Raw genomic sequence first — 25528 nt, 5'->3', positions numbered from 1 at the left:
CATCACTCCTTCCCTCACTCCTCCGCATCACTCCTTCCCTCACTCCTTCCATCACTCCTTCCCTCACTCCTTCCCTCACTCCTTCCATCACTCCTTCCATCCTCCTTCCATCACTCCTTCCATCACTCCTTCCATCACTCCTTCCATCACTCCTTCCATCACTCCTTCCCATCCTCCTTCCAATCCTCCTTCCCACCCTCCATACCATAATCTCTCCGTCCCCCCACCACCTCCCCTTCCCTCCCTCCCTCCCTCCCTCCCTCCCTCCCTCCCTCCCTCCCTCCCTCCCTCCCTCCCTCCCTCCTCCCTCCTCCCTCCCTCCCTCCCATAACTTCTGAATGATGGTGACAGGGGTGGTGTTCTGTAAATAGCCTCCATGCAGCCCTCTGTAAGCCACAGCTCGGTGGTACGGCATGTAGCTCTTCAGTTATGCAATAGTGGAATGCTCATTAGGTCGCAGGCCAGGGTGGGCGGGGCACGGACGCTTTGCAGCAAAGCCTGTGTTGATTTGACCGTAAATCATCAACAGGACAACACCAAACGATGCCTTTGCAACACATGCAAGTGAGGGGTTTGCGGTTTCTGCGCTGGTGAACTTTAATTTTGTTATTTTACCTATTGTGTTAGCGAGATGTTAAGTACATCTGAGAACATACAAGCGTACATGTTGTTGTGTATTTCCGATGCTGCACCTGCTTCAACAGAGTGGCGTTAGAGTGAACGACACAACACACCACAGTACCGTAGTAGAGGGCCAGAGCCTGCTTGTGGTTTGGCCTGTAGGAAGTGTCTTGTACTGTGTTGGTATGTCATTAGTGGGCTTGGTCATTGTGAAATGAATGTTGTGTGGTGGTGAAGGTGGCCCCATGCTTTGAGAGTGGTGGTGGGATAAACGCTGGTACCCCTCCCTGCTTGGGCTCCTCAGTATTGCTGAGCTGAGTCTGCCTGATCTGTTTCTCAGTCTTTCCCCTCCAATCTCTTTCCTGCAGGCCATAGTAACCCCATGGACATGCCGGGCAGAAACCTGTATGACGAGAGAGACAGCGGCATCGCCAGATCAGGTAATGACTCTTACATAAATCCAGGGTTGGCCTCTCTAGACTCAGCCTCTCTAGACTCAGCCTCTCTAGACTCAGCCTCTCTAGACTCAGCCTCTGTGTGTCTCTGAGATGATGTAACTAGATGAGTAGGTATTGGCACTAGATTCACCTCAGTGTTTTCTCTCTCGCTGAACCATCTCTAAACAAGAGGGATGCAACTAATGGGTTTAGATGAATCCATATTCTACTGGGTCACGGCTGCAGACCGGTCAGCTCCACATAGCATTCCTTCTCTTTAAGGTCAAACTGGAGTGAGAGTGACACCAGGGCTGTGCCCATAGGACTCTGGTCTAAAGTAGAGCACTATGTAGGGAATTGTGGTGCCATTTGAGACCATTTAGCGACACCAGCTTATGCTCCATCCTCCTCTGTAATGTTGGCATAGCGGAGACGTTAACAGACACACTTTTCCATTGACCCCGCTGCCAGAGTTTAGCCCTCCTCCATCCTCTATAGGGGTGTGGAGGAGAGAGATGCTGGAGAACCTTGTGCAGTGGAAACTGACCCCCAGCCCTTGCATCAGCGGCATGAGGGGAATCTCACTTTCTGTTGAACATGCATATGCTTAAATATAGCAGCTCCCACAACCCGTTACTAGTAAATTAAGTTGTACTAGTTCTTACTAGTAAATTAAGTTCTAATTTGGTCCCCTCTCCTCTACCATACAGACACACACACACTCCTTCAACTCCTCCTACTCCCGTACGCCCCCCCTAGTCGTCAATCACCCACACATTTGGCATCCCTTCTTTGATCTATGCCTACGTGACAGCAACGTGAGCTGCATACACCCTCCACCTACCTGGTATTGGGCCAGCTTTTCTTGTAACATCATGTGACTGTGAGGTGATATTGAATGTCCCAGCCATGCTCTAATAATCAGGGTGGGCTGTGGGAAGCTGAACTAATGCAGTGTGGATGTGTTTTTCCCCTGTTCTGTTGTGTGTGAGTAACCTCACTGACTGAATCACTGACTCTTCTGTTCTCTCCTTCTGTTGTCTATCCTCTCATTCCTCAAATCCTCTTTTTTTGCTCTCTACACTTCTATGGCTCTCTCTGTGCTCCCATCTTCCCCTCTTTCATTCCTCTCACTCGCTCCATCTCTGCCTCCCCCTCCGTCCCTCCCTACACAGCGTCTCTGAGCAGTCTGTTGATTACTCCGTTCCCCTCCCCGGGCTCCTCCCTCACCAGCAGCCAGGCCAGTAGCTACCAGAGACGCTGGCTCCGCAGCCAGACCACCAGTCTGGAGAACGGAGTCTTCCCAAGATGGTGAGAGACTGCAGCTCAACACATTTACTGACACACACTCCTTCTGGTGTCCCACCGTTAGGGCTTCTCGTAGGCCCATGTGAAGTGGAACCCGCAAGGACTTCCTCTAATTCCAGCAGGCATACTGCTATATACAAATAACTGAACAGTATGGTGATGGTAGTGTGTGGGCCCACTGGCTCACTCCCTGAGTTCTAACTACACATAGCAGCTACACTGGCGCTGGCATTTGCTTTGAATAGTAAATGACCAGTAGGCTGTTCCAAATGATATTTATGTATTGGCCTACAACCAGTTCCCAGAAGTCAAAGGTGAGCTGTAGAGCTCTCTGACTTTGTGTACCTGTGTCTTTTTAGATGCAGAAAAACATGTTGACTCTAATCACACTGCAAAGACGTGATACAGATCAGCACCTCAGTCCTGGCTATATCAACACCATCGTAGACATCCATGGCTTGTTGTTGTTACCTATTGTCTATGGTTTTCCCCCAGCCCCAGGTTGAGAGTTTATGCCATCATACTCCTCTGTAAGGCATCATTTACCTTTTCTTTTGTCCTTGGACTTTAGCCTGTTAAGAATCCTGTTGTTCACTTCTCCATAGTACTTCTCTCTGTGCAACCCCATAGATTTAGGTTGATGTTTATGGCTTTCCCCCTTGCTCCAGGTCTGTGGAAGAAAGCTTCAACATGTCGGACGAGAGCGGAGGTCCCAGCCTGGGCGTGGCCAGGAAGAAGAAGATAGCCATCGGTGTCATCTTCCTCCTCTCCCAGGACGAAGAGGAGAACATCAAGTTCCAGGACTTCTTCTTCTCCCACTTCCCCCTCTTTGAGAGCCACATGAACAAACTAAAAAGTGCCATTGAACAGGTGAGGAGCTCCTCACATGGATATTGTGGTCGGTGTGTGGAAGTCTCCCTGGTGTATTTGACAGATGTTAGATATACTACATTTAATCAGACTTGCTCAGTGTGTTAAACATATACAATGTAAAGTGCATTTGGAAAGTATTTAGACCCCTTCCCCTTTTCCACATTTTGTTACGTTATAGCCTTATTCTAAAATTGATTTAAAAAAATGTTTATATCTCATCAATCTACACACAATACCCATAATGACACAGCGAAAACTGGTTTTTAGAAATGTTTGTAAATGTATTGAAAATAACAGATACCTTATTTACATAAGTATTCACACCCTTTGTTATGCGACTCGAAATTGAGCTCAGGTGCATCCTGTTTCGATTGATCATCCTTGAGATGTTTCTACAACTTGATTGGAGTCCACCTGTGGTAAATTCAGTTGATTGGACATGATTTGGAAAGGCACACACCTGTCTATATAAGGTCCCACAGTTGACAGTGCATGTCAGAGCAAAAACCAAGCCATGAGGTCAAAAGAACTGTCCGTAGAGCTCCGAGACAGGATTGTGTCGAGGCACAGATCTGGGGAAGGGTACCAACAAACCTCTGAAGCATTGAAGATCCCCAAGAACAGAGTGGCCTCCATCATTCTTAAATGGAAGAAGTTTGGAACCACCAAGACTCTTCCTAGAGCTGGCCGCCCGGCCAAACTGAGCCATCTGGGGAGAAGGGCCTTGGTCAGGGAGGTGACCAAGAACCTGATGGTCACTCTGAAAAAGCTCCAGAGCTCCTCTGTGGAGAGGGGAGAACCTTCCAGAAGGACAAACATCTCTGCAGTACTCCACCAATCAGGCCTTTATGGTAGAGTGGCCAGGCGGAAGCCACTCCTCAGTAAAAGGCACCTAAAGACTCTCAGACTATGAGAAACAAGATTCTCTGGTCTGATAAAACCAAGATTGAACTCTTTGGCCTGAATGCCAAGTGTCACATCTGGAGGAAACCTGGCACCATCCCTATGGTGGTGGCAGCATCATGCTGTGGGATATTTTTCAGCTGCAGGGACTGGGAGACTAGTCAGGATCGAGGGAAAGATGAATGGAGCAAAGTAAAGAGAGAACCTTGATGAAAACCTGCTCCAGAGCGCTCAGGACCTCAGACTGGGGCGAAGGTTCATCTTCCAACAGGACAACGACCCTAAGCACACAGCCACGACAACGCAGGAGTGACTTCAGGAAAAGTCTCTGAATGTCCTTGAGTGGCCCAGCCAGAGCCCGGACTTGAACCCAATCGAACATCTCTGCAGCGACGCTCCCCATCCAAGCTGACGGAGCTTGAGAGGATCTGCGGAGAAGAATGGGAGAAACTCCACAAATACTGGTGTGCTAAACTTGTAGCGTCATACCCAAGAAGACTCGACTAATCGCTGCCACAGGTGCTTCAACCAAAGTACTGAGTAAATGGTGTGGATACTTATGTAAATGTGATATTTCAGCTTTTTATTTTTTTTAAACTGAACAAAAATTTCTAAAAACTGTTTTTGCTTTCCCATTATCGGGTATTGTGTGTAGATCGATGAGGGTGGAAAAAACAATTTAATCAATTTTAGAATAAGGCTGTAACATAACAAAATGTGGAAAAAGTCAAGGGATCTGAATACTTTCCGAATGCAGTGTATGTTGGCCTAAAATTGAGAAATAAAAACCATTGACTTCTGTTAGATCTGTCAGCACCATGTTTACTGAAGGCTGTATGTATTTATGGGTCTCAGTTCTTGTACGTTAGTGTAGCCTACTGCTCTTCTCTCCACTCTTCCCCTCCCTCTTTAATTACATGGCATGCCTCTAACATGCCTCTTTTCTCATTAAAAAGGCCATGAAAATGAGCCGGCGATCAGTTGATTCCAGTCAGAGGGCTCTGGCCTATAGCCGCATGGTGGATGGCCTCAATGAATTCAGGTGAGTTACTGTCATGTGTTTACTGAGACCAAGGCAAACCGCACTGAGAATGTAGCAGAGGCAAATCCCTTAGCTTGTTACCGGGGGGGGGGGGTCGTCGAGGCATGGTTTGTTGTAATAGGGACTCGGATAAAATGTCAGAGTGCAGTAGATCATTAATCCACACCTTAGTTTAATAGTGATAGGTTTGGTTTCTGAGCTTTAGGTATTATTAATCACTATTTATATTATTAATCATCAGGTATATTATTAATCATCAGGTATATTATTAATCGTCAGGTGTATTATTAATCGTCAGGTGTATTATTAATCGTCAGGTGTATTATTAATCGTCAGGTGTATTATTAATCGTCAGGTATATTATTAATCGTTAGGTATATTATTAACCTTTTGGGGCTAGGGGGCAGTATTTGCACGGCCGGATAAAAAACGTACCCGATTTAAACTGGTTACTACTCTTGCCCAGAAACGAGAATAAGCATATAATTGGTAGATTTGGATAGAAAACACTCTAAAGTTTATAAAACTGTTTGAATGGTGTCTGTGAGTATAACAGAACTCATATGGCAGGCCAAAACCTGAGAAGATTCCATACAGGAAGTGCCCTGTCTGACAATTTGTTCTCCTTCTGTGGCATCTCTATCGAAAATACAGCATCTCTGCTGTAACGTGACATTTTCTAAGGCTTCCATTGGCTCTCAGAAGGCGCCAGAAAGTGGAATGACGTCTCTCCCGTCTCTGGGCGAAAAACAGCAGGAGATTTTGAATTTCTTTGTCACGAAATGCGCTCGCGCGTCACCCTTCGGATACTGACCTGAACGCACGAACAAAATGGAGGTATTTGAATGTAACTATGGATTATTTGGAACCAAACCAACATTTGTTGTTGAAGTAGAAGTCCTGGGAGTGCATTCTGACAAAGAACAGCAAAGGTAATACAATTTTTCTTATAGTAAATCTGAGTTTGGTGAGGGCCAAACTTGGTGGGTGTCAAATTAGCTAGCCGTGATGGCCAGGCTATGTACTCAGAATATTACAAAATGTGCTTTCGCCGAAAAGCTATTTTAAAATCTGACACTGCTATTGCATAAAGGAGTTCTGTATCTATAATTCTTAAAATAATTGTTATGCATTTTGTGAACGTTAATCGTGAGTAATTTAGTAAATTCACCGGAAGTTTGCGGTGGGTATGCTAGTTCTGAACATCACATGCTAATGTAAAAAGCTGTTTTTTTATATAAATATGAACTTGATTGAACAAAACATGCATGTATTGTATAACATAATGTCCTAGGAGTGTCATCTGATGAAGATCATCAAAGGTTAGTGCTGCATTTAGCTGTGGTTTTGGTTTTTGTGACATATGCTTGCTTTGAAAATGGCTGTGTGATTATTTTTGGCAGGGTACTCTCCTGACATAATCTAATGTTTTGCTTTCGCTGTAAAGCCTTTTTGAAATCGGACAATGTGGTTAGATTAACGAGAGTCTTGTCTTTAAAATGGTGTAAAATAGTCATATGTTTGAGAAATTGAAGTTATAGCATTTTTGAGGTATTTGTATTTCGCGCCACGCGATTCCACTAGCTGTTGAATAGAGTGGGACGCTAACGTCCCACTGGCCCAGAGAGGTTAAACGGTTCCTCCCCTCATCAGTACTGCTACATGGGATCCTTTTCCCTGCACTCAACCCCTCCCAAGGTTACTTATGGCACCCCTCATGTCTCTATTATACCTGACGGTTAATAATATACCTGACCATTAATAATATACCTGACGATTAATAGTATACCTAACGATTAATAGTATACCTAACGATTAATAATATACCTGACGATTAACCTCCCTGGGCAAGGTGGGACGTTTGCGTATATTATTAATCGTCAGGTATATTATTAATCGTCAGGTATATTATTCATCGTTAGGTATATTATTAATCATCAGGTATATTATTAATCATCAGGTATAATAGAGACATGAGGGGTGCCATAAGTAAGCTTGGGAGGGCAACGTTGTATTCATTCAAAGGCTGAAAGAAATTTTTTTAGAAGTCTCAAACGCGCATCTGTCTCACTGTCCCCAGGCTGACCACTTACAAACTCTGCTGTTGTACTTTGCCCAGAGACAGCAGACACCCCATTCCACTTTCTGGCGGCTTTAGAGAGCCAATGGAAGCCTTAGAAAGTGTCATGTTACAGCACAGATGCTGTAATGTCGATGCAACAGAAGGACAACAAATTATCAGACAGGGCACTTCCTGTATGGAATCTTCTCAGGTTTTGGCCGGCCATATGAGTTCTGTTATAATCACAGACACCATGCAAACAGTTTTAGAAACTTTAGTGTTTTCTATCCAAATCTACTAATTATATGCATATTCTAGTTTCTGGGCAGGAGTAGTAACCAGATTAAATCGGGTACGTTTTTTTATCCGGACGTGAAAATACTGCCCCCTATCCAAAAGAAGTTAAGGCCCAGACCACTCAACTCCCTGCCTAGAAATAATGATGCAATGTGTAGCGATGAGGAGACACCACCCATAGTGGGGCATGTAAACCACCATGGGTGAAACCATGTTTTTGTCGGAATGCAGCTGTATTGGCCCTCTGGGAAGAAGAAACTTGGTTAAGCTTTCATAGAGTAAAAAAACTCAACGGACACTGAGAATTAGAACGATAACAATAGTCAGTGACGTAGATATCATCTGACCTTCCTAACTGGGTAGCGTCCAGACAGGGTGTTTTCTCAGACCCAGCCAAAATAAGCACATTAATAATCTGCACTGTAAGCAGAGAAGGAGCACGCAGTCCCTGCCGGTCCTGTCCACACTCGCACCCGGTGATGAAGCGCAAGCTACACCCTTGCTGCTCCCAGTGCATGCTGGGAACCCCACTGCTGCAGAGCCAGTGATGAAAAGGGAGGGAAAGGAGAGACGTGTGGGGCGGCTTGTGTCTCTGCACCACTGGCCACATGCTTAGACTCTTTCTCCTAGCTGAAGGCTTACCATTTCTGCAGTCATATGCCTGCTGGTGCAGTGCCACAGCAAACCGAGCACCAGCTGAGGAAACACGATCTTCCTCAGACAGTGTCCAGGCTACCAGAATAGTTAATTATATGTCAGTGCCATCAGCAGGAAGGCCAATTTCACTGAGGAAAAAACAAATATTTCAAATATCTCACCTTCAGCGTCTAAATATACATCCACTGATGTATATTTGTTTTTGACTTTTAGGCCTCTTAGGTCATGGAACATGATGGTGCAAAACACAAGATATGCCTTTTGATGTTGTTGACTTGTTTTCCCCTCAGAGTAGGATAGAAAACAGCAGTTGAATCCGACTATTATTTTAAGGATACTATGGTGCATGTGCCCTTATGTGTTTAATGTTTAATTTTTTTTATCATGTGTTGGTCATTGTAAGTCATTAATGATGCATGCTGTGATAAAACAATTTCCCAAGTTGGTATTAATAAAGTAATACTCTACTCTCTACATGACGCAGTCTGGCCTAACCAACACCCATAGCCACAGTCTGTCTGGCCTAACCAACACCCATAGCCACAGTCTGTCTGGCCTAACCAACACCCATAGCCACAGTCTGTCTGGCCTAACCAACACCCATAGCCACAGTCTGTCTGGCCTAACCAACACCCATAGCCACAGTCTGTCTGGCCTAACCAACACCCATAGCCACAGTCTGTCTGGCCTAACCAACACCCATAGCCACAGTCTGTCTGGCCTAACCAACACCCATAGCCACAGTCTGTCTGGCCTAACCAACACCCATAGCCACAGTCTGTCTGGCCTAACCAACACCCATAGCCACAGTCTGTCTGGCCTAACCAACACCCATAGCCACAGTCTGTCTGGCCTAACCAACACCCATAGCCACAGTCTGTCTGGCCTAACCAACACCCATAGCCACAGTCTGTCTGGCCTAACCAACACCCATAGCCACAGTCTGTCTGGCCTAACCAACACCCATAGCCACAGTCTGTCTGGCCTAACCAACACCCATAGCCACAGTCTGTCTGGCCTACCCAACACCCATAGCCACAGTCTGTCTGGCCTAACCAACACCCATAGCCACAGTCTGTCTGGCCTAACCAACACCCATAGCCTCGGGAGGCACTGCAGTGTGTTACCTACATAGAAACACGCATTATGCTGATTGGATATCTGTCAGGGTCGGGATATTGAAGAAAACGGTTGCGTTCGGTACCACAGAGCGGTTCATTTAACGGAAACGGTAATGTACTGAACGGCCAGTTGAAGAATGATGGTGTTCCAGAGGGAGATTGTATGGCGTGAGTGCTGCTGGAGTTTAGACATTTTCTAAATGGTCACACCCATATTGATCAGGCCACACCCACCAAACGGGAGCAAACCTACCTGTTGAAGAATGGTACGCACCGTTTTGGGGAAACGTGTCGTTTAGTATGAACAGTCAAACGTTGAATCGAACTGAATGCGCACCTGCTCAAGAGTCTCTTCGTTTCTTGACTGACTTGATATGCTTTGCCTGCACAATCGGTATAGAGGTCAGAGGGAATGAATGAAGTCTAAACTTAGATGCGGTTGGTTTTATAAATGTCCACTGGACTAGACATACCTTCACGTCCGTCGCTACCTTAAAGTTCAGCTGCTCAGACGGGCTGTAAGGATAGACCCTGAGCTGGCTTCCCCACGTCAGGGAAAGAGCTGTCACAACCCATGCCACACCGAGGCTTTTAATAGGCTACTACATACTAGATACTGAGAAGTGTTGCTGGGATGAACTTTACCAAACGGTTCTGGAGTTAGGTGTTCGTTGAATTATAACAAGATTCTAGTTAAGCCATTTCAGCATATTACCCTGCAGTGTGTCAAAATTCAGTTAAAAGTCTGTTAAAAACCGTGTAGCCCAAAATGTTATGTTACCAACGCTACAGTTTTAACAGGAGGCGCCTTTTCAGCCTGTCGGTCAGGTAACTTGAGCCCTGGGTTCAAGTAGGGTTATTGGTGTTCATCTTTCATTTCTGTGAATTGTTGTCTGGGAAAGACCTTGTACAAATCATCAATCTCCTTACTACCTGTCGTATCCTGTCTATAACCTATAGCTCTTGTTCGATAGTTACATAGTTACACTACTTGTTTTCCTCAGTCATCAGTAAACTTCTGGGCTCTAAAACTATAATTCCGCCCTATAATTCCACACATTCCTCCATCCTCAGAGATTCCCTCAGCTCTGTGTAAAGCTCTGGATGGCTGCCCGCTGTGGAATTTCCAGACACTGAATTGCCTCAGAGAGAGGGTCTCCCTTGTAAGCAGGGCCTGGACTGAGAACTGTGGCCCGCTTGTTCACCCCGAGACAATGATGGCTTGTGTTTCTCCCTCCCTCTCTCCAGGACGACCATCGTCAACCTTTACACCATGCCCCGCGTGGCCGAGCCCGTTTGGCTCACCATGATGTCTGGAGCCCCCGAGAAGAACCAGCTCTGTGGACATTTCATGAGGGAGCTCGCCCTACTCATGGAGCAGGCCTCAAAGAACCAGTTGAGTGCTCCTGTCTGTCTCTGTATGCCTGTCTGTCTGTGTGTTTCTGTGTGTGTGCGCAATACTTAATTGTTTTTGCTACTGCATTCAATAGTGAATGAGCTGCAAAGTCAGAAATCCCTGCCAATCTTTAGCTTGTTATGTCGATGTTACAAAACCAAGCTGAATCATTTGTCAATGTATCAATTGGTAGCAAGACATCCATAGAACTTCTCCGATGTTCCACTCACTGCATTAGTATGCAGTAGTCTATGACGGTCTGCCTCGTGATTTAGACTGACCAGTGACCACTGTGTCGTATCTCTGAATGATCACGAGATAGAGAAGAGGGAAGTAGCAGAACACAAGGCTGCAGTGGTGGAGATGAAGAAAAATGTGTCAAACAGAGAGTGAAAGACATTATTAGTTCTGTATCCCAAATGGCACCCAAATGTTTTTCTTCTTCTCCGCCCGGTCAAAAGTAGTGCACTCCATAGGGAATAGGGTGCCATTTGGGATACAGACAGTCTGTGCCTAACCCAACCGCTCTCTCTTCCTCTTCTCCCAGGTTCCTCCCTGCCCTCCTCACAGCTATCCTCACCAACCACCTGGCCTGGGTGCCCACTGTCATGCCCAATGGACAGCCGCCTATCAAGATCTTCCTGGAGAAACACTCTTCTCAGAGCGTGGATAGGCTGGCCAAGAGCCACCCCTACAACCCACTGTGGGCCCAGCTCGGTAAGAACAGACTTCAGGCCAGGACTCTGGTTGAAAACCTCTTCAGTCTTATGTGATAGTGCTTCCACGTACATGTGGGATGGGGATTAAGCTAGCCAGAGGCTAGTACTGTTCAGACCAGGCTAGTAGAAAATGTGCCAAACTAGCTCCACAGGACTGTGAAATTGGGTCTTTTCAAATAGCCCAAGGCACCGATTTTTGGGGGGGATTTTTTTACCCAAGCTATCGCGGCCTACTAGCCCGGCTGGCCAGTGCTCAAAATCCTTAAATTACATTGCCAACATGGTTGCATGTTTGTTATTTTAGCTTTTTCAAGCTGTTAGGTGGTATAAAACTCATTATCACTCCAAGTGATATAATATCTCTCCATCACTCATCAGTTCATGGTAAATAATATCTCTGTATCATTGACTATTAAAAGATGCTCCTATAATTAGCAATAACTAGCTGTAAATGGGGCGGCAGGTAGCCTAGTGGTTAGAGCGTTGGGCCAGTAACCGAGAAGGTTGCTGGATCGAGTCCCCGAGCTGACATGGTAAAAATCTGTCGTTCTTTCACTGAACAACCCACTGTTCCCTGGTAGGCCGTCATTGTAAATAAGAATTTGTTCTTAACTGACTTACCTAGTTAAATAAAGGTAAAAAAAAAATATATATATATATATAAAAATACTAGATGGTGTGCTTCATTTTAGTACAGGCACAGTTTGGAACTTTGGTGTACAACTCCACATAGTGGCTGAACAGGAGAAATGCAGCACTGAGCAGTGATGCTGATGGAGATTTCCTTCACTCTCCCAAATGTTAAAGGGAAAAAATAAGTTATACACATTTGACCACATTTTCATATTCTAAATGTGGCTTTACTTATGCAACAAGTGAAAATAAGAAATGTGTTGTTAACTGTGGTGTTTGTTTTGTGACTAGGTGACTTGTACGGGGCCATCGGCTCCCCGGTGCGTCTGTCCAGGACGGTAGTGGTGGGGCGGAGACGGGAGCTAGTCCAGCGACTCCTCTATGTACTCACCTACTTCATCCGCTGCTCTGAGCTGCTGGAGACCCACATGCTGGACAGCACTGAGGACGAGGCCATCGTCATCCCAGGCTCTCTCATCACCACTTCGCTGCAGCGTGGGGAGGTGGAGGAGTCAGACTATGTACTGGTCACCGTGCACAAGCCCAGCGGAGACTACCTCAGCCAGGGTCCCAAGCCCCAAGAGGACAGCAGCTACCCCTCACACAGCAACAACAGCGTGCAGTGCAGCACCTACACTGAGGCTGGCCCTAAGGAGGGGGACAGTAGTAACAACAGCCAGGGCTCCAAGAGCAGTGTCCTCCAGGCCCACTCCAGCCACAACACTAACGCTGTGCCCATCATCCACATGGAGGATGTTAGTGAGCCCACGCCGCTCAAGGAGTCACCAACCGCCTGTCTGGAGGCCAAGCTGGAAACAGTGGTGCGTGTGGGCTCCGCCTCCCCTAGGGAGACAGTGGTGCGTGTGGGCTCCGCCTCCCCCAGGGAGACAGTGGTGCGTGTGGGCTCCGCCTCCCCTAGGGAGACAGTGGTGCGTGTGGGCTCCGCCTCCCCTAGGGAGACAGTGGTGCGTGTGGGCTCCGCTTCCCCTAGGGAGACAGTGGTGCGTGTGGGCTCCGCCTCCCCCAGGGAGACAGTGGTGCGTGTGGGCTCCGCCTCCCCCAGGGAGACAGTGGTGCGTGTGGGCTCCGCCTCCCCCAGGGAGCAGGTCTGTGTGCTGCTGGAGACGAAGCCTGAGACCGAGTTAGAGTTCAAGGCCAGCGAGAAGGAGGGGATGGGGAGTCTGCCCATCAAGGTGTTCCGCTCTTCTGGGATACCACTGGAGAAGAAGCCCCCTGACAAGACCGTACCTGTACCTGTACCCGGCCCCTTTTTGTCAAAACACCAGGAGGAGCCTGCCACCAAGGTGCTGTTTCTCATCGGCGACCCCCAGTCTCCAGGATCAGACACAGAGAGCAGGAGGAGGAAGCTTGAGGAGGACATTAAGAAGCACAAGAAATGCATCAAAGAGAAACAGAGGCAGCAACAGCAACAGCAGCAACAGCAACAGCAGCAACAGCAACCGCAACAACAGCAACCGCAACAACAGCAACCGCAACAACAGCAACCGCAGCAACAGCAACCGCAGCAACAGCAACCGCAACAACAGCAACCGCAACAACAGCAACCGCAGCAACAGCAACCGCAACAGCAACAGCAACCGCAACAGCAACCGCAACAACAGCAACCGCAACAACAGCAACCGCAACAACAGCAACCGCAACAACAGCAACCGCAACAACAGCAACCGCAACCGCAACAACAGCAACCGCAACCGCAACAACAGCAACCGCAACAACAGCAACCGCAACAACAGCAACCGCTACTGCAACAACCGCAACAACAGCAACCGCAACAACAGCAACAGCAACTGCAACAACAGCAACCGCAACAGCAGCAACCGCAACAGCAGCAACCGCAACCGCACCAACAGCAACCGCAGCAACAGCAACCGCAGCAACTACAGCAATCACAATTACAGCAACCGCTACAACAACAGCAGCAGAGTGGGTGTGGTGACGGCGGCGATCAGAGGGTGATGTCTACTACCAGCACATCACCCGACCAAACCAAGACCAACGCTGGCGGAAAGAAGACTCTGATGCGTGTCTTCAGCAAGATGCCCCAGTGGAACCCTGTCAGCGAGGAGGAGTGCTCGGAGCTGTTCGACGAGTACTTCAGTGATGACAACCCTGTAGAGACCAGGACTATAGACGATGTGGCGAAATGCCTGGACTTGTCTAACGGCACGGACAAAACCCAGAAAGAGCTTCTGGACCCTTCGGGAGTCCAGAGTAGCAGTTGCTGTAAGGGACAGGGGGATCAGGGACAGAAGGGAACAGAGCAGGTGGGTGTGGGACTGGGAGGTGTTGGTGGGGATGAGGCTGAGGCTGATGTCCAGACCCGCTGTACGGGGGAGGCTGACGTCCAGGCCAGGTGTTGGGGGGAGGCTGACGTCCAGGCCAGGTGTGGGGGGGAGGCTGACGTCCAGGCCAGGCGTTGGGGGGAGGCTGACGTCCAGTCCAGGTGTAGGTGTGGCTCTACAGACACATCGGCGGCACGCTCCTGTAGAAGTTGTTCTGCTGAGCAGAACATGTGCATCCTGATTTCAGTAACCGTCCCCAAAGGGGCCCAACAAAAGAAGGGGGCCCCGCTTAATGACTGTGAGATCCCCCGGAACGAGAGTTCGGACAGTGCGCTTGGGGACAGCGAGAGTGAAGACGCAGGGCAGGACATCCACAGGCAGAGTGATAGCGACACCTACTACAGAGATGATCAGGAGCCAGATGAGTGGCAGGAAGAGGTGGAGGTCCCCTTCCCTGGGTGAGATACACACTGCTAGTGATGTCAACTTTATAAACGTGTTGGCATTCATATTAGGTTTTCAAGACACATATCAACTTCTATGTGAGTTGCATTTCTGGGTTACAATATGTTCTGATGTCTATCTATGCCATGTTTTAAATCAACAGGTCAAAGTTGGTGGAACATTTCTCCAAACCGAGCATTGCCAACTTTGGGAGGTCACTGTTCGGAGGGTACTGCACAACCTATGTGCCGGACTTTGTTCTGCAGGGGATGCCCAACGATGACAAACTAAGGCAGGGCCTCGTGTCAGAATTAGCCCACGCTGTACAGGTAAGAGACTGCTTTATACCTGAAGCACTGAAGTTTGTGTTGAAACTGGATTACGAGTCTTTATGCTTGCTTGAGGCTCATAAGGCGTCAACAGGAGTGCACTGCTGTATCTGGTCTGCATCTGTCGGAGCACAAAATTTTCTCTTCTTCTTTTTGCAGCATCCAGTGTTGGATGAGCCCATTGCAGAGGCGGTCTGCATTATCGCAGACACTGATAAGTGGACGGTGCAGGTAGCCAGCAGCCAGAGACGAGCCACGGACAACAACAAACTGGGGAAGGAGGTCCTGGTGTCCAGCCTCGTGTCCAGCCTGCTCCAGTCCACCCACCTGCTTTACAAGATGAATCTCTCCCCCAACTTTGTAAGTTCATACAAATACCAAATAACTATGCAGTTATTAACACTGTAAAAACAATCCCTACTCAGTAACACGTTAACACGAGGCTAATCAGTAACACGAGGCTAATCATTAACACGAGGCTAATCATTAACACGAGGCTAATCAGTTACACGAGGCTAATCAGTAACACGTTACCACAAGGCTAATCAGTAACACATTAACCCATGGCTAATCAGTAACACGTTAACACAAGGCTAATCAGTAACACGTTACCACAAGGCTAATCAGTAACACGTTAACCCATGGCTAATCAGTAACACGAGGCTAATCAGTAACACGTTAACCCATGGCTAATCAGTAACACGTTAACACAAGGCTAATCAGTAGCACGTTACCACAAGGCTAATCAGTCGCACGTTAACACAAGGCTAATCAGTAACACGTTAACACAAGGCTAATCAGTAACACGTTAACCCATGGCTAATCAGTAACACGTTAACCCAAGGCTAATCAGTAACACGTTAACACGAGGCTAATCAGTAACACGTTAACACGAGGCTAATCAGTAACACGTTAACACAAGGCTAATCAGTAACACAAGGCTAATCAGTAACACAAGGCTAATCAGTAACACGTTGACACAAGGCTAATCAGTAACACGTTAACACAAGGCTAATCAGTAACACGTTAACACAAGGCTAATCAGTCGCACGTTAACACAAGGCTAATCAGTCGCACGTTAACACAAGGCTAATCAGTCGCACGTTAACACAAGGCTAATCAGTCGCACGTTAACACAAGGCTAATCAGTCGCACGTTAACACAAGGCTAATCAGTCGCACGTTAACACAAGGCTAATCAGTCGCACGTTAACACAAGGCTAATCAGTAACACATTAACACAAGGCTAATCAGTAACACGAGGCTAATCAGTAATACGTTAACACGAGGCTAATCAGTAACACGTTAACACGAGGCTAATCAGTAACACGTTAACACAAGGCTAATCAGTAATAAAGTTGTAATTGAGTTTGACATCCCTTTCCTCAGTGCATAATGCACCTTGAGGACAGACTCCAGGAGATCTACTTCAAGAGTAAAATGCTGGCAGAGTACCTGAAGGGACAGACTAGAGTGCACGTCAAGGAGCTGGGGATGGTCCTGGGGTGAGCACCTAAACTGTTTTTATACATTGGCTCTGCATCCAAAAAGACACCTATTCCCTATATAGTGCACTACTTTTGACCAGAACCCAATGGGAATAGGGTCCCGCTTTTTTTCAGATATCAGTATTGTGATCCATGTTGTCTTTCTGTTCTTAAAGGCCCAATGCAGCTGTTTTTATCTCAATATCAAATCATTTCTGGGTAACAATTAAGTACCTTACTGTGATAGTTTTCAATTAAAATGGTTAAAAATAGCTTCTTTGCAAGAGCAATTTCTCAAGAATTTTGCGAGGACTGCCAGGGCGTAGTTGTTATTAGCAGAGAGGTTTGGAACTCTTTCTTATTGGTCTATTAAGTTATTTACCACATGGTGATGTCACCAGGCAGGCCAAAACATGCTGAAATTTCAGGCTCTTTTTTTCAAACAGCTCTTACACTATCATTTTCACAAGTTAAGTGTTACTCCAACCTTAAGCAAAACTCAATATTAGGAAGGTGTCCTTAATGTTTTGTACACTCAGTGTACAAACAAAACACAGGGAAATCAAGTTTTTGACTGCACTGGGCCTTTAAAATACTGCACTGTGTTATTTACATCTCATTTAACAATCACAGTAACTGAATTAGGAGAATAAACCCTTGGCTTGTTGTTCTGTTGCTCACCTATGTACAATATTCTAAGCATGGCTCTTATTATTTCAGTATTGAGTCCAGTGACCTCCCCCTGCTGGCAGCGGTGGCAAGCACTCACTCTCCCTACGTGGCCCAAATACTGCTATAATAGATGGAACCAAAGCCAGAGTTGGCAGGTGACTGTGGACTGGAGCAGCCGGATACTGTGCTTCACCCTGGCCCAACACGTTGGCTTGACACTGTTCACTGACGCCCTGCTGATGCTCTGAGAGGGCGGGACGTGTCTCCTGGACAAGGTGTGCATCCCAGATTGCATACTATTCAAAAGATGGATCCGAGACCTCGGCTACTGCCACTGGGCATACAGACATACTGCCACAAGGGGACAGCCGAGTCCATGGTCTCCTCTGCTAGTAAGAGGTGAAGCTCTGTTGGCCCACTCCAGACCAGAGAGGCATGCTGCTGCTGTTGCCAATTGTCTTCTTTTTCAGTGTTTTTCCCCCTCCTCTGCATCAACATTATTTTAACCCAGTTAAAGGATAAGAAAGCCAAATAATTTTTCTGTTGAGTATAAATAATAATCAAGACATCAATTCTAAAATATATTTTTTTTATATCTACTACTTTCCTGTACAATCTTTTACCCGTTTAACCAGGAAGCACAGGTGATACAGTGAGGGAAAAATGTATTTGATCCCCTGCTGATTTTGTACTTTTGCCCACTGACAAACAAATTATCAGTCTATAATTTTAATGGTAGGTTTATTTGAACAGTGAGAGACAGAATAACAACAACAAAAATCCAGAAAAACGCATGTCAAAAATGTTATAAATTGATTTGCATTTTAATGAGGGAAATAAGTATTTGACCCCTCTGCAAAACATGACTTAGTACTTGGTGGCAAAACCCTTTTTGGCAATCACAGAGGTCAGACGTTTCTTGTAGTTGACCACCAGGTTTGCACACATCTCAGGAGGGATTTTGTCCCACTCCTCTTTGCAGATCTTCTCCAAGTCATTAAGGTTTTGAGGCTGACGTTTGGCAACTCGAACCTTCAGCTCCCTCCACAGATTTTCTATGGGATTAAGGTCTGGAGACTGGCTAGACCACTCCAGGACCTTAATGTGCTTCTTCTTGAGCCACTCCTTTGTTGCCTTGGCCGTGTGTTTTGGGTCATTGTCATGCTGGAATACCCATCCACGACCCATTTTCAATGCCCTGGCTGAGGGAAGGAGGTTCTCACCCAAGATTTGACGGTACATGGCCCCGTCCATCGTCCCTTTGATGCGGTGAAGTTGTCCTGTCCCCTTAGCAGAAAAACACCCCCAAAGCATAATGTTTCCACCTCCATGTTTGACGGTGGGGATGGTGTTCTTGGGGTCATAGGCAGCATTTGTCCTCCTCCAAACACGGCGAGTTGAGTTGATGCCAAAGAGCTCCATTTTGGTCTCATTTGACCACAACACTTTCACCCAGTTGTCCTCTGAATGATTGATGTTCATTGGCAAACTACAGACGAGCATGTGTATGTGCTTTCTTGAGCAGGGGGACCTTGCGGGCTCTGCAAGATTTCAGTCCTTCACGGCATAGTGTGTTACCAGTTGTTTTCTTGGTGACTATGGTCCCAGCTGCCTTGAGATCATTGACAAGATCCTCCCGTGTAGTTCTGGGCTGATTCCTCACCGTTCTCATGATCATTGCAACTCCACGAGGTGAGATCTTGCATGGAGCCGAGGGAGATTGACAGTTCTTTTGTGTTTCTTCCATTTGCGAATAATCGCACCAACTGTTGTCACCTTCTCACCAAGCTGCTTGGCGATGGTCTTGTAGCCCATTCCAGCCTTGTGTAGGTCGACAATCTTGTCCCTGACATCCTTGGAGAGCTCTTTGGTCTTTGCCATGGTGGAGAATTTGGAATCTGATTGATTGATTGCTTCTGTGGACAGGTGTCTTTTATACAGGTAACAAACTGAGATTAGGAGCACTCCCTTTAAGAGTGTGCTCCTAATCTCAGCTCATTACCTGTATAAAAGACACCTGGGAGCCAGAAATATTTCTGATTGAGAGGGGGTCAAATACTTATTTCCCTCATTAAAATGCAAATCAATTTATAATATTTTGACATGCGTTTTTCTCTATATTTTTGTTATTATTCTGTCTCTCACTGTTCAAATAAACCTACCATTAAAATTATAGACTGATCATTTCTTTGTCAGTGGGCAAATGTACAAAATCAGCAGGGGATCAAATACCTTTTTCCCTCACTGTAGATAGGATGAGCTTTTTTTTTAACTTGTATTGAATATGGTCATATTCACTTTATTTCAATTATGTTTCTGTGTTCTTCATGTATTTGTTTACAAGTGTACTTGACCTGAGATGTCTCCCTCAATGGTCCATAATTCATTGGATTTCATTTGAAAATGAACTACACTAATTATATAAACATAGGCCTGGAAGTCGTATCTGGGTAATTTATACACATTCATTGTAATTCTTAATTGCAGTGTAGCTTTAACATTCTTGATCACAGGTACAGCACTACCTCAGATATTTTGTGGGCGATCGACGCTGCACGCTTTTTATAGTTGCCGACGAGATAAGCCTGAGAGAATTATTTGTATTTTTAAATATGTGGAATGTTCAAATAAAACTGCGAACCCAATGCTGAACTCTATTGAAAAAGGGATGTTAATAATTACATATTTGAAAATGGGGAAAACCTTTAATTATTTTTGGAATACAACAAGAGCTCATTTCTACTGCGGTATGTGGGGGAAAATAAACAAAAAATGATCTACATATATTTTTAAACTGAAATATTTTCACAAGTTTAAAATATTTTTATCGCTTTGACACCATCATACTATGTTTACGGCTGTATTGCATGCTACAAAGGGAGAGTTTGTGGAATATCTGTTAGCAATACGTGTATCAGTTCCTTAAACTATACTCAATGTTTATGGCAAAACCAATAATTAAAAAAATGTATTGCTGTATTGATTTTACAAAAGCAAGACACAAAACCACATCTAAACCACAGATTTGTTTTTATTTTTTTTATAAATATTTTTACCAACCATGAAATTCACGTGTTGCATTTCATTTGGAAGTACTTTGTCTGGAGAGTGTGCCATGCTATGGAGTCTTAATGGACATGTGGCATGAATGGATCAGGGGCTTCTGAAGAATTTATTTTGCTGGTTGAAATTATTTTTACATGCTTATCATGTAAGATGCTAGGTCCTTCAGGATATGTTCTTGTTGCATTTTGTAAAGCTCCTGATTATTTCTATGAGGTATGTCTACTTTTCTCTTTATATATGAATAAATGATTTAGTATGGTGTGTAACGGTTAATGTAAATTGTACATATTCAGTTAATTTCCATTTATTTGTACATAATGTCTTTGAATATGAATTGTTTCTAAAATTATCCTTTCCCAATTTTAAGGGAATGTTGTGCAATAAAGATGCCAATGTTGTAGATGAAAGTGTCTCAGTACATACTTTCAGTATTAATGTTTCAGTCCAAATTCATGTTTCATTTTAGTAAGAATGATGCCAATTAAAAGGGAAATGCCACCAAACGTACAGTAAGTTACTGCATTACCTTTTCACATAGGGAAGTGCCTTTGGTTTTTATTTAAATAGCCTTGTCTATAAAGAGCCTTTAATATCATGAGTTAACTTACATTTTAGTTATATTGAGAGGTTTTCAACATGCTCAAAAAAACGCTAAACAACGAAGGTTGGCGTTTTCACTCACTGTCTCTCGTGCCTGTGTAACAGCTTAGCTTCCGTCCCTCTCCTCGCCCCACCTGGGCTTAAACCAGGGACCATCTGCACACATCGATAACAGCCACCCTTGAAGCATCGTTACCCATCGCTCCACAAAAGCCGCGGCCCTTGCAGAGCAAGGGGAACAACTACTTCAAGGTCTCAGAGCGAGTGACGTCACCGATTGAAACGCTATTAGCTCGCACCCCGCTAACTAGCTAGCCATTTCACATCAGTTACAATCACCCCCTTTTGACCTCCTCCTTTTCCGCAGCAACCAGTAATCCGGGTCACGGCACAACTTGTTTTGTTTATTTGCACCACCAAGATTTACATGCTAAAATTGCTACTGGTCTGTTACTTGAACTCTGTGAGGCATATATTTGGGCTGCAGTTTCTGAGGCTGGTAACTCTAACTTATCTTCTGCACAGTGGCGGTTCTAGACCATTACAACTGGGGGGGCCAAGCTGGGGCCAGTTGTACTGTTAGAGGGGCCAGTTACATTAATAACAGATGTAAAAAAAGATTGATATCAAATATTAGTTTTGTAAAAATTATTTCATACTCCACATTTAGGGGGGCCACAAGGGTGTCCAAAATTGTCACAGGGGCACTATCATCAAGGCAAAGGGTGGCTACTTTGAAGAATCTCAAATATTAAATATATTTTGATATGTTTAAATGTATTTAATTTACTTTTACCCGTTTTTCGTGGTATCCAATTGGTAGCCCCATGGGTCTCCCGGTCACGGCCGGCTGCGATGGAAAGTCACATGTTTTTCTCGCGATATTCAGGACATGAATCAGGGAGGGAGCGGAACGTTTTCCACTAGTTACCACAGCCACAAAGTCAAACTTCATTATGGTATAAATCCATGAAAACATCAATTTGGTTTTGGGTCTTAATTTAATAAGGTTAGGCACAAGGTTAGTAATGTGGTTAAGGTCATGTTTAAAATCACATTTTAAGAAGCTAAATTGTATAGTTCATGACTTTGTGGCTGTGGTTACTAGTGACGACCGAGCGCAACAAGAATTTACTTTTTTTTATGTATAACAAAAACCGACACCCAGCTACCTAAAGCTGATAGACTAATATTTTATGTATGCAGGAGCTTAACACGTGTAGTGTCATTTGTTACAGTATAGCAGACAGTTGGCTTGATTTTGCAACAAGGACAGAGAGTTGGTGGTTCTGAAAAACACTTAAAGGCCGAAGGTTTATCAGCTGATGAGATTTGCTTTTGAGAACTGTGAGGAAACGTTAGTAGCTATCCCACAGACAGACAAGTATGTTCTCAAACTAAGCTGAAGAAGTGAAGAGCTTGCGAGCGCATTATCTATTGTTTCACCATTGGTAATATTCACTTCCTTTTGTAGTACGTTTTGTTGAATAATGAAACGTTATTACTGTTTTTTTAACGATAGCCACCTCCTGCGGCTGCGTTCTTGAGCTGTCAATGAACAGAGGGATCACAGATTCCACTCCGGCGTCGAGACAGAAGTCAGTCCCAAATGAAGAACTGATGATCAGGAGGCAACTTTCCAACTGGATGCTAAAGATGCAAATAATTTTTGTATTATTTACTTTTAGTACATTTTATGCGCACCAGTTGCGTTCTAGAGGTTAGTTTTGTGTTAAATTTTACAAGGCATTTTCACTCCATGCTCGGGCGAGGAAAAGAGCGACGGGATGGAAGTTTAGCGGTATCGGCCTTAAAAAGTGAGACTGGGATCTCTTGAGGATTTGATTATTGTGTGAAGTTATGACAATGACTGGATCAATGGAAAATTCTTTCAAACAAGCTTTAAAGAAACCTCCATCACTACGGACAGCAGAGGTAAGCAAGCTGAATATAGCTAAGCTGTGTGTTCTTGGTTTGAATTTCTCAAGTCGGAAAGCTAAAGTAGCTTACTGCCGTTAGCTAACTGGAGTAATTTAGCTAGCTAGCATGCTAACGCACGAGTTGATGAGGAGCAATGTTTTAACCATTCATCCAGCCAGTCACTGAGTTGGTTTTGTTACCAGGAAAGTAAGAATGAACCATCTAGCTGGTATTTTATTTGTGTGTGTGTGTGTGTGTGTACTGAAGTTACTAAGCTAGTTGGCTATCCAACAACATGAGAGCGAGCATGCTAACTAACGTTACAGCCTGAGTGAGTTGTCGATTATATTTAAATGACGTCACGAAGATCGTTCATTAACGTTATGGTCTCCCTTAGTTTTCTGAAAAGCTGCATCTTGAAATAATAAATGATTATGCAATTGTTGTCCTATTATATTATAAGGCCAGGCTCCGGTCGACTATATTCAATAGAATCCCTCTGACTGTCAGTTTGATTACTGTTAGGAGTTTTGTGAGAATGCAGTTTGTCACGGTTCTTTGTAAATCCAAACCTCAGCCCATTAAAACTGTGGAGTCCCAGCTGTGTTGGCACTGCTTTTCCTATACTATCTCCCTAAGGAGTCTGTGTTTAGTTGTAGACCATATTGAATTGCAAGCATTTTTCAATCGGTACAATCGGTTAAATACCACCCACATCCCAGTTCAAAAGCCTAAAACCCGGACGACGTTGGGCAAATTGTGGGCCGCCCTATGGGACTCCCAATCATGGCAGGTTGTGATACAGGCTGGAATCTCACCAGGGTGTCTGTAGTGACTCCTCTAGCGCTTAGACCACTGCACAACTCAGGAGCCCCTCTTTGCACTTTTTCAGAAAGTGAGTGTATATAATACAAAGTGACAACAAACTCTCTAACAACCATGTTTTGGTCCTCAAACATAAACAAACAGTGGTTAAAAATTACTATTGAGGAGGGTAAGTTCGATGTCCTGTTAGTGATATGAATGAAAATGTGTTGCTGTTTGGTACTGGTTACCTTGTAGGCCGAGAGAGGCATTGCATGCTTTGCTGTCAGATGTTTACATTTACATTTACATTTTAGTCATTTAGCAGACACTCTTATCCTGTCTGGGCTAGGGGGCAGTATTTTCACGGCCGGATGAAAAACGTACCCAATTTAAACAGGTTACTACTCTGGCTCAGAAACTAGAATATCCTCTCTGGATTTCGTCCCACCTACGCAACAGCCAGTGTAATCCCGTGGCGCGATATTCAAATACCTTAGAAATGCTATTACTTCAATTTCTCAAACGTATGACTATTTTACACCATTTTAAAGACAAGACTCTCGTTAATCTAACCACACTGTCCGATTTCAAAAAGGCTTTACAACGAAAGCAAAACATTAGATTATGTCAGCAGAGTACCCAGCCAGAAATAATCAGACACCCATTTTTCAAGCTAGCATATAATGTCACAAAAAACAAAACCACAGCTAAATGCAGCACTAACCTTTGATGATCTTCATCAGATGACAACCCTAGGACATTATGTTATACAATACATGCATGTTTTGTTCAATCAAGTTAATATTTATATCAAAAACCAGCTTTTTACATTAGCATGTGACGTTCAGAACTAGCATACCCCCCGCAAACTTCCGGTGAATTTACTAAATTACTCACGATAAACGTTCACAAAAAACATAACAATTATTTGAAGAATTATAGATACAGAACTCCTTTATGCACTCGCTATGTCCGATTTTAAAATAGCTTTTCGGTAAAAGCACATTTTGCAATATTCTGAGTAGATAGCCCGGCATCACAGGGCTAGCAATTTAGACACCCACCAAGTTTAGCCCTCACCAAAGTCAGATTTACTATAAGAAAAATGTTATTACCTTTGCTGTTCTTCATCAGAATGCACTCCCAGGACTTCTACTTCAATAACAAATGTTGGTTTGGTTCAAAATAATCCATAGTTATGTTCAAATATCCTCTGTTTTGTTCGTGCGTTCAAGACACTATCCGAAAGGGTAAAGAAGGGTGACGCGCCCGACGCGTTTCGTGACAAAACATTTCTAAATATTCCATTACCGTACTTCGAAGCATGTCAACCGCTGTTTAAAATCAATTTTTATGCCATTTTTCTTGTAAAAAAGTGATAATATTCCGACCGGGAAACCGTGTTTTCGTTCAAAGAGAGCGAAAATAAAAACATGGGGTCGCCTTGTGCACGCACCTCAGTCTCATTGTCCTCTGATAGACCACTTACCAAAGGTGCTAATGTTTTTCAGCCAGGGGCTGCCTCGACATCATTCAGCTTTTTCCCGGGTTCTGAGAGCCTATGGGAGCCGTAGGAAGTGTCACGTTACAGCAAAGATCCTACGTTTTCAATAAAGAGAGTCAAGAAGCCCAAGGAATGGTCAGAGGGCACTTCCTGTACAGAATCTTCTCAGGTTTTTGCCTGCCATATGAGTTCTGTTATACTCACAGACACCATTCAAACAGTTTTAGAAATTTTAGGGTGTTTTCTATCCAAAGCCAATAATTATATGCATATTCTAGTTTCTGGGCAGTAGTAATAACCAGATTAAATCGGGTACGTTTTTTATCCG

The 25528-nt window shown here is 44.8% G+C and overlaps 2 protein-coding genes across 6 annotated transcripts in view; both read left to right on the top strand.

Moving 5' to 3' along the window:
• The window catches only part of LOC106603820 (folliculin-interacting protein 1), a 66595-nt gene extending 48723 nt beyond the window's left edge, over positions 1-17872 (top strand). Inside the window, exons 8-18 of the mRNA XM_045716265.1 lie at positions 990-1061; positions 2234-2369; positions 3035-3236; positions 5099-5184; positions 10570-10716; positions 11265-11434; positions 12361-14830; positions 14980-15145; positions 15305-15505; positions 16534-16649; positions 17352-17872. Of these exons, the coding sequence (XP_045572221.1) occupies positions 990-1061; positions 2234-2369; positions 3035-3236; positions 5099-5184; positions 10570-10716; positions 11265-11434; positions 12361-14830; positions 14980-15145; positions 15305-15505; positions 16534-16649; positions 17352-17430 (3845 nt within the window). The 3' untranslated portion in view covers positions 17431-17872. The remainder of the gene's footprint in view (positions 1-989; positions 1062-2233; positions 2370-3034; positions 3237-5098; positions 5185-10569; positions 10717-11264; positions 11435-12360; positions 14831-14979; positions 15146-15304; positions 15506-16533; positions 16650-17351) is intronic.
• A 4232-nt stretch (positions 17873-22104) lies between these two features.
• Positions 22105-25528, top strand: part of LOC106603825 (rap guanine nucleotide exchange factor 6) — a 197170-nt gene continuing 193746 nt past the window's right edge. For all 5 annotated transcript variants that reach the window (XM_045717340.1, XM_014198000.2, XM_045717338.1 and 2 more), the window contains exon 1: positions 22105-22904. Coding sequence is in view for 3 of the 5 variants with exons in the window: in XM_045717338.1 (XP_045573294.1) it covers positions 22830-22904 (75 nt within the window). In the remaining 2 variants the exon portion in view is untranslated. The remainder of the gene's footprint in view (positions 22905-25528) is intronic.

This window comes from Salmo salar, chromosome ssa04 (assembly GCF_905237065.1).
Source record: "Salmo salar chromosome ssa04, Ssal_v3.1, whole genome shotgun sequence".
Taxonomy (NCBI): Eukaryota; Metazoa; Chordata; class Actinopteri; order Salmoniformes; family Salmonidae; genus Salmo; species Salmo salar.
The sequence above is the reverse complement of the archived record's forward strand: the minus strand, read 5'-3'. Positions and strand labels throughout refer to the sequence as shown.